Genomic DNA, 12,132 nt, shown 5'->3' on the forward strand with positions numbered 1-12,132 from the left:
TATACCAAACAGGTGCTAATGAAGATCAATTTCACATGTAGTTGGAAACACAGTCATTAACTGAAACAGAAACAGCTGTGGAGGAGGCTTAAAACTTGGCGAGGAACAGCCAAACTCTGCTGCCTAGAAGAATTGATGCTGTTTTGAAGGCAAAGGATGGTCACACCAAATATTGATTTGATTTAGATTTCTCTTCTGTTCATTCACTGCATTTTGTTAATTGATGAAAATAAACTATTAACACTCAGATTACACCTCCAGTCATCATGTTTGTCCGCCTAACACCTAATTGTTGTCACAACATGTGTTATTTGTATATTCTGTGTCCTGCAGTCCCCCCAGTGATCAGCTCAGAGACTCAAAAGTACCTGGCACCTGTGGACTCCTCTGTGACGCTGCAGTGCCAAGCTGACGGCTCCCCTCCCCCCTCTGTCACATGGCACAAAGACGGACAGCCGCTCAGTGAATCAGTCCGCCAGCGGGTGCTCAGTTCAGGATCCCTGCAGATCGCCTTCATCCAGCCAGGTGACACTGGACGATACACTTGCACTGCTGCCAATGTAGCAGGCACTGTCAGCCTCGAGATGAGCCTCACTGTGCAGAGTAAGTTCAGAAAATACAACATCCCTGAACACCACACACTATGTTTGTGTTTCCACGGGTATAGTTTGTTGTCCTTTGTTAATTAATTTGATAATGAAAAATGAAAACCTCTACCTTGCAGTCCCACCGTCTATACGTGGTGGAGAGCAGGAGATAGCAGTGGTGGAAAACAGCCAGGCCCAGCTGGTGTGTGTGGCAGAGGGGGTCCCTCAGCCCAGCCTGTCCTGGGAGAAGGACGGTCATCCCCTCATTGAAAGCACAGGGGAGTACACAATCCTGCCCTCTGGAGAGCTGGTCATAGACACGGCTAAGGTAAGGGAATCAAAGACAAACATAGGGAAGACATTATCTCAAGGAGATGCAATGTAAATATTTTTCCTGCATGCTCTCCCTCTCCTCATCTCCCCAGCCTGACGATGCCGGCAGTTATACCTGTGTAGCAACAAATGCGGTGGGGCAGGACAGTCGGACAGTGACCCTGTCTGTTCACACACACCCCGTCTTCACGGAGCTGCTCGGAGACGTCGCCCTCAACAAGGGAGAGCGCCTGCTGTTGGCCTGTGGAGTCAGTGGCATCCCTCCACCCAGAATCACGTGGGCCTTTAACAACAACATCATCCCAGGTATACAGCAAGATCTCCATTGATTAGGAAACTGTGTTATATCAGAGAGTATTAACTGAGAAATCAAATGTAGCTTTTTGTCATATATATGAGTATGAAAACTTTTAACCATGTTTTTTTCTTCACGCTTCAGTTCACTACGATCACATGAATGGCCACAGTGAGCTGGTGATAGACAGAGTGAGCAAAGATGACTCTGGCACCTACACCTGTGTGGCAGAAAACAACGTAGGAACCATCAAGTCACTGGGCTTTGTCTTTGTCAAAGGTAAAACCACGCTGCCATGAAACTATTTGACTCAACTTCATTTTACTCATGTAGCTGTTAACACTTTAAATCCAACTATGTAGTATTTATAAGCAGTATATAAACGTAATAACTGAACATGACATAATGTAGTTGTTATCAGATATAAATGTTTATGTATTTGTCAACAACTTGAACTCCTCCTGTGTGTAAGTGGAGACTGGTGTATATACAGATAATGAATGACAATTCAGTAAAATAGTGTTGTAATGATATAAAATATGTGTTCATCGGAGGCATTATGACTGTTGGGAAATACTATACATTATTAAAAAATGCCCTTATAGCTGCAATTACACTATAGTGTGTTACAAACCATTTTTTAAATGTTTGCATGCTGGTCATGAATGCTAAATATGGGGATTTAAAGCAAAGGGTTACCATGTAACTTACAACTCAACCCAAATCAAGTGGTGTGTCCATGATGTTACTACAAGTCCTTCTGTGCGTCTCCAGAGCCTCCTATCATTGATGGGGACCTCCACTCCAACCGTATCGAACCTCTGGGCGGTAATGCCATCTTGAACTGTGAGGTTCGAGGAGACCCCCTGCCCACCATCCGATGGAGCAAAAATGGAATAAACATCCAGATCAGCAACCGCATCCGTCAGCTGGACAACGGCTCTCTGGCCATCTATGGCACAGTGGTAGGAAAACGCAGGAGAATGAGACTTCTTATGTGTAATTCATAATTATATGTTCATTCAAAGTGCTCTGATGTGTAACCTATCTGTACACAAATATATTTTCAGTAGGAAGTGTTTTTCAGAACTTATTTCTCATTACTGGGTTCTCATTAAATTTTGTGCAGAGCGAAGATGCAGGCAACTACATGTGTGTGGCAACAAATGATGCTGGGGTGGTGGAAAGGAGCGTCACACTTACCTTACAGAGTAAGTGAAAAGGTCAAAGTTACTGTAACCTTAAAGAGTACACCAGGGATTTTGTATTGCACCTACAACAGTGACATCAACAGAGGTTATTTTCTTAGTGCTTCCCTCGATGTGTGAAATCTGCTAGATCACAGGGATCTGCCCTTCTTCCAGGTGCACCCACCATCATAGTGGAGCCAGTGGAGACTGTTGTGGATGCTGGAACCACAGTTGTGCTCAACTGTCAGGCGGAGGGAGAGCCTGCCCCCATGATAGAGTGGTCCCGCCAGGGACGCCCCCTGCTGGGCAACGACCGCTTCACCACCCTGTCCAACGGTTCCCTCAGGATCAGCAGTGCCCAGAAGGAGGACACGGCTGAATATGAATGTGTGGCCAGAAACCTGCTGGGATCAGTGCTGGTTAGAGTCACTCTCACTGTGCGAGGTGAGCTGAACATTGTCAGGATTTTTCTTGGTTTTGATGTTTTACCATGTTGAGTCTGAGTCAGCTTCCATTTTAAACTGTAGCAAATGTAGTTAAAATGAACAAGAGGGCATTGTGAAGTGAAGAAAGAAGAAAGCATCATCTGAACTGACCAAATGGCTAAAGACGTGTTGTATTAATGTGCATTCATTTTTTCCAGTTCATGGAGGCTACTCAGAGTGGGCAGAGTGGGGTCTTTGCAGTGTGTCCTGTGGTGTTGGATCCCAGAAGAGGCTGAGACAGTGTAACAGTCCTCTACCTGCCAATGGAGGGCATCACTGTGCAGGATCAGACACAGAGACACGCAGGTGTCAGGGAAAGCCGTGTCCAGGTGGGAGTGCTGTAAAAATCAGTTTCAGTATTTGTAAAGAAAACTGTGTGCAAATGGCATCAATCTGTACCTTTGTCCTTCTACAGTGGATGGTAACTGGTCAGAGTGGTCGGTCTGGGAGGAGTGCTCGCGTACCTGTGGTCAGGGCAACAGAACTAGGGTCCGGATCTGCAGTAACCCACCAGCTCAGCATGGAGGCAGGCCGTGTGAGGGGAAGGCAGTGGAAGTCATCATGTGCAGTGTCAGACCATGTCCGGGTGAGTAACCAAACATGTTTTCTTTTGTTTTTAAATGCAGCAGAAGACTGTATGAATGAAGAGCTGTCAATCTTATAAAAGATGTCTTATTAAGTAAAAGTACATGAGTAGTATAAGTATAATATATAAGTATAATAAGGCAGAAAAAGTGGTCCTGTGAGTGTTTTATTATTAGAAATTATATTTCTGGATTAGGGCTGCACGGTGGCGCAGCAGGTAGTGCGCGTGCCTCACAGCAAGAAGGTTGCCGGTTCGATCCCCGGGTCAGACGGGGCCTTTCTGTGTGAAGTTTGCATGTTCTTCCCGTGCATGCGTGGGTTCTCTCCGGGTACTCCGGCTTCCTCCCACAGACCAAAAACATGCTCATTAGGTTAATTGGTGACTCTAAATTGTCCGTAGGTGTGAGTGCGAGTGTGAATGTTTGTTTGTCCTTGTATGTGGCCCTGCAATCGGCTGGCGACCGGTTCAGGGTGTACCCCGCCTCTCGCCCATTGTAGCTGGGATAGGCTCCAGTCCCCCGCAACCCCGAAAGGGATAGGCGGTATAGATAATGGATGGATGGATATTTCTGGATTATTATTACTGATTTATTCATGTGTACATATCGTTGTAATGTTGTAGTGAAGGTAGTTTAATCTATAACATGTGTAAAATTATTATCAGTAAAGTAATATAACTATAGTATCAATGTAAATGTAATGGGTACAATATTTCTCTTTGAAATGTCGGGGAGTAGAAATATAATTTGGCTTCAAATGGAAATACTCAAGTCAAGTACCTGAAAAATTGCATTTCAGTACATGACATAAGGAAATGCACTTACTTTCCACCTAAATATGAGCCTGTGTGTATTGACTATCTGTTTATTGTCCTGCAGTGGCGGGTAACTGGGGCTCTTGGCTGCCATGGAGCCCTTGCAGTGAGTCCTGTGGTAAGGGTATGCAGTCCAGAATCCGGCTGTGCAACAATCCTCCACCGGCATTTGATGGGCTGCAGTGTGAGGGCTCAGACACCCAAACACAAGTGTGCAAGGAGAGACCTTGTCCTGGTGAGGGCTTAGGCATTGTACTGTACGGTAAAATGAGATTAAAAGAGATTTCAGTCAGTGTCCACACGTGTTCCCCCAGTGGATGGGAGAGACTTTCGTATTTCAAACCTCATGTTAGCAATGACTGACACTCCTGCTTCTTCTTCTCTTGTACCCTCCAGTGGATGGGAAGTGGTCGTCCTGGGTGAGCTGGGGAGCCTGCAGTGTGTCATGTGGAGGCGGCACCAGACAGAGGACACGCCTCTGTACAAGCCCCGCCCCCCAGCATGGTGGCAGGCAGTGTGAAGGCAACGATGTGCAAATTGACTTCTGTAACAGTGACCCCTGCCCCAGTGAGTCATATTAACTTTTATTTGCTCTTACTGGTTAGATTTTACAAATGCAACCATTTATCCTCTATATCTTTATGCATGTGTATGTCAAAATGTCTGTTTTGTATCTCTTCTTCTGAGTAATGTGCCTGTTCTTTTAGCTTATCTCTTTTCCTTTTCTGTCTTTGACATTTTGACTTTCTTTTTTAAAGTCAGTGGCAACTGGGGTCCATGGAGCAGCTGGGGCAGCTGCAGTAAGACATGTAACGGGGGTCAGATGAGGCGCTACAGGACATGTGACAACCCCAGACCTGCTAATGGTGGGAGAGCGTGTGCAGGTGCAGATACACAGATACAACGATGCAGCACAGCCAACTGTCCTGGTGAGTCAGCGTGTTTGAGACCATGTCAGGGGTCAGCAGTGCAAAGGGAAGGGAAGCTCTCTCATGCACGTGTCAGTGAAAATTGAAGTAGCTGTAATACGCTTTGTGTTTGCGTGATGATCTCTGTGTTAATGTGTGTTCTTACTGTGTGTTTTTGTGTTGTGTCATTGCAGTCGATGGTAACTGGGGTTCATGGCAGCCGTGGGGAGAATGCTCTGCTTCCTGTGGGGGTGGAGAGAGGACACGTGTCCGTCTCTGTAACAGTCCGTCACCTAGCAATGGTGGTCGACCATGTCCAGGAGACTCCTCTCAGCTGTCCAGGTGTAACCCTCAGGCCTGCCCAGGTAAGGGCTTCTTGTAAATATGTATTGTGTATCTGTGCATTTGAGCGCAGCACTGGAGGCGATGTGAAATGCCTTCTGTTTTTGTCAGGTGGACCCCTGAAAGCCCGAGGAAGCATCATAGGGAACATCAACGATATTGAGTTCGGCATTGCCATCCTCAACGCCACCGTCATAGACAGCAAGTCTGGTGGCAGAATCACCCAGGCCACTATTACTAATGTACCAAGGACATTAGGTCAGTTTGCCAAAAGATTCATCTGTTTAATTCTTCTACTTTTTGATGTGATGTGCACCAAATAATACCTGCCTACATGCAACGAGTGCATCTGAGTCGCTCTCTTAATCTTTATCAACAAATCTCATCATAAATGGAATACGCCTTCCTCTGCCTTCAATGTCAAGGTCCGGCAATGAGAAAGCTCATCTCAATCCTCAACCCTGTCTACTGGACCACTGCACAGGAAGTCGGAGAGGCTGTCAATGGCTACACGCTAACTGGAGGCATCTTCAGGCGAGAGACGCAGGTGGAGTTTGCCACAGGTATGAATGGACAGGCCTCGGTGTGTACAATTTGAGATATTTCTATAAATACACGTAGCAGCCTGGTGCTTGTGGGCTGATAACAGCACAGTGTAAACGTTGACTTGGATCACGGTAGGTGAGATCCTGAGGATGACCCACATTGCCAGAGGCCTGGACTCAGATGGAGCGTTGTTACTGGACATCGTAGTGAACGGACACATCCTGCAGCTGCCCTCACATGCTGACATCAGCATCAAGGTATATGAATAATACATCTTGTATAAAATCTGGCGGAAAGCAGTAAAAACATTATGAGGCTAACAAATGCTCTGTGTTCCCTATCGTCACATTTAGAGCATCATACCTGTGATTTCAGCTCTATTTTAGCATGAACATACCACATATCAAGTACAGTCTGCATGATTTCTAGTAAATTAGCTGAAATGTGTCAAAACACTGTAAAGTTACCTCACGTGCACTTCATTGGACTCAGGACTACACAGAGGATTACATCCAGACTGGCCCGGGCCAGCTGTACGCTCTGTCCACCCGCATGTTCAGCATCGACAGGGAGAGTGTCCCCTACTCGTGGAACCACACCATCTCCTACGACCTGTCCAAGGGCAAGATGCCCTACCTCGTAGAGATGCTGCATGCCACGTCCATCAACGCTCACTACCACCCCCTGGAGGAAATGCTGGAGTATAGCATCCATGCTAGTATCTCCAAGGGTGAGAATACTGGTCTGTGAAAGGACTGAACGTAGGAATAATGTTGTAACTATGGGTGAGAGGTGGGCTGAATAAGGCTGCTAGCAATGTTAGATTCTGTGTTTTTCCCCTGTTGTTGCTTAGTCATCCAGTTGAGCTTTTACATCTGATCTTTTGAGTTTTTCCCTGAATGTTTTTGCCTTAAACGTAATCAAAATTTAACTCTGAAATGTTGAACATGATGCAGGAGATCGCAGTAACCAGTGTCCTCAGGGATTCACTTTGGTGTCTGCTGGGCCCTACTGTGCAGGTAATGTTTGTCACACCATATTAGGTAGCTCTAAACTCTCATTCAAATCTATTAAAAGTTGCTTTTGAAGACACATAGTGAACTTAAAAGCACCTTTAAATGATTTAACAGTTAATTCAACGGCAGAACTTAAATCTGTTCTGATTTGTGCAGTGTTTTTGTTTATGCATCATTTCATTTGTGCAGATGAGAACGAGTGCGAGGTCGGGAACCCTTGTTCTCATGCCTGCCACAACGCCATGGGCACCTACTACTGCTCTTGTCCCCGAGGCCTCACCATCTCAGCTGACGGCAGGACGTGTCAGGGTACACCACTCACAAACAAACGCCAGCCAGGAGCAGTGCTGTCGGCATGATTATTACACAAACAGGCTGTGGTTAAAATGATTCAGTGCTGTTTGTTCTCACAGACATTGATGAGTGCTCACTGGGTGGGAACGTGTGCCATGACGCACAGGACTGCGAGAACACGATTGGCTCTTACCGATGCGTCATGCGCTGTGGACGCGGCTTCAGGAGAACAGCTGATGGTCTCAGCTGCACAGGTATGTCAGCAAGCTGATCGACACCTGCTGTTTCTGATATGAAACTCTGGACGATTCTTTCATGGTCCGAGCTGCCATTACAATGTGAAGACCTGAGAGCTGCTGGAAGTGTTGACACTTTTAAATGGAAACTTAAAACCCACCTCTTCAGCCTGACTTTTGATTCAAAAAGGTTTCAAGACAGTATTCCATTTGTTTCATTTGTTTATTTTATTGGGTTTGTGTTTTTTTAATCTGTTTTTGGTCTAGCTTTTATCTTTTTGCTAAATCTACTTATTGTATTTCATTTTTCATCTAGTTTTTAATGCACTCTGTTACGGTCTACACTTGTTCTGTCATATTGTCAGTCATCTGTGAAGCTCTTCAAACTACACTAACCTGTATGAAAGGTGCTCTACAAATACAGTTTGATTGAGTGATTGATTGACTGACATTTGTCTTCTTTCTTTCTCAGATATAAACGAGTGCCAAGAGTCCAATCCGTGCAATCAGCACTGTCTGAACACGATTGGTAGCTACCGATGTGCCTGCGAGCCCGGCTTTCAGCTCAGGAACCGACGCTGTATCGGTGAGGCAGCTCCGATACAAAACCTTATCTGTATCATTCATAATAAAAAGTCACTCTTTTTTTAACATGCATTGCTTGAAACAACACCGTCACATGCTCTGCCGCATTATTTGAAGAAGAAATTAGCTCTGAATTTGTCCTCTTGCTCCTCACCTCAGATATAAACGAGTGCAGGCAGAGGGTTTGTCGTTCAGACCAGCAGTGTAAAAACACACGGGGTGGTTACACCTGTATTGACCTTTGCCCCAACGGTATGACCAAAGGTGCCAACGGGACATGCGTAGGTGAGTACGAACAGTGTTTCCCGTTAAGCCAGAGAACCTTTGTTGCATGGAGAGATTTCATTTTATTTATGTCCTCTCCTGCCTGCCGCAGACATCGATGAATGCCGAGATGGAACTCATCAGTGCCGATACAATCAGATCTGTGAGAATACCAGAGGCAGCTACCACTGCACCTGTCCACGTGGCTACAGATCTCAGGGAGTGGGACGTCCCTGTGTCGGTATGTGCGTCCTTTCTGTCTCACACCGTCATCATCATCAGGTGATACTTCCACCTGCTGGTGTGTAATTCTGTTTAGCTGAGGATATTTGCCAAAGCACACAGCATGTTAAGCCATTAAAAGGTGTGAAGCATTCTTGCGCTGCTCTTCTCTTACGCTTCCCGTCAGCTTGCTTGCTTCTGCCAGCAAATTTCTGTCTTTGTGTCAGTGACTCACCCCCGTTTTAAAGTCTAAAATGTCTCTGCTGTCATCTGCAGTGTCGCTCGGACATTTATATTCTGCCAGTGCTTGCTTACGTCTCTAAAATGCTGCAATTAAAACCGCTGACTAACTCAAAATGTTAAAGGCAAAGATTCAGTGCATGTTATGAGGTCCTCAAAAGCTCTAGATTGATGTCTGCTTCACTACACTGTCAGAGGAGTCAGAGAAAGGGTAGGAAAGGACTACAGAGGAAGAGAAACTGAAACGTGTCCTCCTTTGACACATCAGCCATATGAAGACCAGCACCACGACCTCACAGCTCTGTCTGTCACTCTTTCCTTTCACTCTCTTCCAATTGTGACTTTTCAAACTCATAATGTTTGGATCTGGCTATTTCCTAGAGTCGCTTTGTAATGGCACACACTCACCGTTCCCCTCATGACATCTTTAACATTGTCTGCTGATGTCTGTCTTTGTGACATATTTATCTGGCATGAATTGGATTTTGCACCTGATATCAAAAGTGAATTATATTTGATATCATCTGACTTCATTTTCTCATCATTTTGAATTTGAAGTTATTATCTTCAAAGCATTACTTTTATTTGATATGAGAGGATATAATCTCAGTCTCTCATTCAAACTAGACCAATTTATCTACAGTCTCAATACATTTCTGTCTTAGGGACATGAAAATGTATTGCTGTACAATGGGGTAATTGACATATACCATTTTTTCCCCCCCTCATTCTCATCTCCCTCATCTATTTTCATGACCCGCACCACCTCATTTTTTCATCCATCACCTTTTTCTGTTTCCTCTGCATTATTTTTGCCCCTTTTCTCCTTCCATCCTTCTTCTCTGTCACTCTGTCCTCTTGCCTTTTCCTGGTGCTGGTCTGTCTTTGTGCTGAGGGTAGACATTAATGAGTGTGAGCGGCAGCCCTGTGCCCACCAGTGCATCAACACACCTGGCAGCTTCAAGTGCACCTGCCCACCGGGGCGCCACCTGCTGGGTGACGGCAAATCCTGCGCCGGTCTGGAGCGTCTGCCCAGCTATGAAAGTTACTCATACGGCTACCAAACATCTCAGTCCTCCCCTGAGCGCAGCTCCTACCAGCGGCTGTACCACAACATGGCCTCTCAGAGCTTCCACTCCTACACAGCCGCCACAAGGGGGCGCTACAGGAGCCGGAGTCGCAGAGAGAATCCCGAGCAGTCCCCTCAGCAGGGCCTCCTCGCTTGTCAGCAGGGGTTTGAGTCCAGGGGTGACTCCTGCGTAGGTAACTATGGAGGGCAGGCAGGGCTGAGATGAGGAGAGGATGAAGGTTAACAGAGAAACTGTCTTTGCCTCCAAGCTGCTTGAGGACCTGCAGTAAACATGCGAGTGTGAGCTTATCTTTTTCTGATTTTCTCTGTATCACATGTTTGTGTGTGTGACACCAACAGACATCAATGAGTGTGAGGTGAGGGATGCCTGTCAGCACGAGTGTATGAACACACCAGGGAGCCACAGGTGTCTCTGTCCTGCTGGTTACCGTCTCATGACCAACGGCAAGACGTGTCAAGGTGAGAACCACCAGCTCCTTCCTGTTTCCTTCCATCATCACCCCCTCATGTCCTGTAATAACAATAAGCTGTTTGCTGCGTGCGCAGATATAGACGAGTGTCTGGAGCAGAACATCCAGTGTGGAGCGAACCGAATGTGCTTCAACATGAGAGGAAGTTACCAGTGTATTGACACACCCTGTCCGCCGAACTACCAGAGGGATCCAGCCACAGGGTAAACCCTCACAGAAATGTACTTTACACTCAGTTTTTTTCTACCTCTCCACACCATGCTGAAATGTGCTTTCTGTGTTTCAGGTTTTGCCTGAAAAACTGCCCACCGAACGACCTGGAGTGTGCACTGAGCCCTTACGCCCTGGAGTACAAGCTGCTGTCTCTCCCCTTTGGCATCGCAGCCAACCAGGACCTCATCAGACTGGTGGCCTACACACAGGACGGAGTCATGCACCCCAGAACCACCTTCCTCGTGGTGGACGAGGACGTCACGTTACCTTTTGCCCTGCGAGACGAGAACCTGAAGGGAGTGCTGTTCACCACGCAGGCGCTACGACAGCCCCACACGTACCGCATGAAGGTCCGAGCCCTCTCCTACAGCGAGGACGGAGGCATCGAGTACCAGACGACCTTCATCGTGTATATCGCCGTCTCTGCTTACCCCTACTGAGAGCACTTTAAATGACACGGGACAAAGGTGCGGCAATGATCTGCATCTTCCACATGCAACACCACTGAGATAAATGAGTGGGTGTGGTTTTGGAAAAGCATCAGTAAACAAACTGAGAAAACAAAGACTTTGTTAAGTGTGAAAGAGGCCAGTGAGTGCGTCCAGCCCTGAAGACATGAGGAAGTAGATTCAAAGTGGATCCACACAGGCCACTGGAGGTCAGCGGGAGGCTTGGACGAAACTGGCTATTTATTGGCTCTGATCCCAGGAATCGTCACCTCAGTCTGTCAGGACTTTTTCACTGACATGTTTTGATATTTTGCCTTGTTACCCCCCCCCCCCCCCCCCCCTTCAGATTTATTTATAAGAGCAAAAAAGATTTTGCTCCTCAAAGCCAAAGCGTCCACCTCCGGCTCTGAAAGTAAGCTTCAACCCTACTCGTGAAACCCTAGCTAGCCTTTTATTTACATCGAACTATTATTAACTTATTGGGAAGTGCTTGAACGAGAAAAATGGGCAGTTCCCACCTTTGTTTCGCCCTTGTGTCATCAGTCACCAAAGTGGAGGTATGACTGTTCAGAGATGGTGCTCATTTTGGTGATAGAAAACTTGACCGTCACATGTTGTACATCCTCAGGTAGTGGCCTGTCATACACACCAGTGCATCAAATAGAAACCCTATCCAATCATTACACTGATTACATCGTCGATGTGCCATACTGCTCCATCCAATAGTTGATACCAAGATGTATTTTATTTTTATGACTTGTACATATGATTTTTTCCTCATAATGTATTGCCATACTGTACTTACTGTATCCATTTTGTAATAAAAAATGTAATAAATGAATATACACTGAAATGGAGCATGATGTATGTCTGCAACAGTTCTGCTTATTAAGCAGGTCTCATCTGGGCCAGAATTATACTCAAGAATGCTTTAAAAACCCAATGTAGGAGTAAAAAAAAAAAGAGTA

General features: G+C 46.0%; 1 protein-coding gene across 1 annotated transcript in view; it reads left to right on the plus strand.

Annotated features, from left to right (window-relative positions):
• The window catches only part of hmcn1 (hemicentin 1), an 82,725-nt gene extending 70,756 nt beyond the window's left edge, over window positions 1–11,969 (plus strand). The window contains exons 81-107 of the mRNA XM_070961639.1: window positions 334–603; window positions 725–915; window positions 1,013–1,226; window positions 1,360–1,494; window positions 1,990–2,180; window positions 2,345–2,426; window positions 2,580–2,849; window positions 3,049–3,219; window positions 3,306–3,476; window positions 4,354–4,524; window positions 4,686–4,856; window positions 5,048–5,218; window positions 5,392–5,562; window positions 5,651–5,797; window positions 5,965–6,102; window positions 6,221–6,342; window positions 6,578–6,815; window positions 7,042–7,104; window positions 7,291–7,410; window positions 7,515–7,649; window positions 8,104–8,217; window positions 8,376–8,501; window positions 8,593–8,721; window positions 9,843–10,205; window positions 10,372–10,491; window positions 10,579–10,705; window positions 10,789–11,969. Of these exons, the coding sequence (XP_070817740.1) occupies window positions 334–603; window positions 725–915; window positions 1,013–1,226; window positions 1,360–1,494; window positions 1,990–2,180; window positions 2,345–2,426; window positions 2,580–2,849; window positions 3,049–3,219; window positions 3,306–3,476; window positions 4,354–4,524; window positions 4,686–4,856; window positions 5,048–5,218; window positions 5,392–5,562; window positions 5,651–5,797; window positions 5,965–6,102; window positions 6,221–6,342; window positions 6,578–6,815; window positions 7,042–7,104; window positions 7,291–7,410; window positions 7,515–7,649; window positions 8,104–8,217; window positions 8,376–8,501; window positions 8,593–8,721; window positions 9,843–10,205; window positions 10,372–10,491; window positions 10,579–10,705; window positions 10,789–11,155 (4,688 nt within the window). The 3' untranslated portion in view covers window positions 11,156–11,969. The remainder of the gene's footprint in view (window positions 1–333; window positions 604–724; window positions 916–1,012; window positions 1,227–1,359; window positions 1,495–1,989; window positions 2,181–2,344; window positions 2,427–2,579; window positions 2,850–3,048; window positions 3,220–3,305; window positions 3,477–4,353; window positions 4,525–4,685; window positions 4,857–5,047; window positions 5,219–5,391; window positions 5,563–5,650; window positions 5,798–5,964; window positions 6,103–6,220; window positions 6,343–6,577; window positions 6,816–7,041; window positions 7,105–7,290; window positions 7,411–7,514; window positions 7,650–8,103; window positions 8,218–8,375; window positions 8,502–8,592; window positions 8,722–9,842; window positions 10,206–10,371; window positions 10,492–10,578; window positions 10,706–10,788) is intronic.
• The last annotated feature ends 163 nt before the right edge of the window (window positions 11,970–12,132 follow it).

The sequence above is a fragment of the Chaetodon trifascialis genome, chromosome 4 (assembly GCF_039877785.1).
Source record: "Chaetodon trifascialis isolate fChaTrf1 chromosome 4, fChaTrf1.hap1, whole genome shotgun sequence".
Classification (NCBI taxonomy): domain Eukaryota; kingdom Metazoa; phylum Chordata; class Actinopteri; order Chaetodontiformes; family Chaetodontidae; genus Chaetodon; species Chaetodon trifascialis.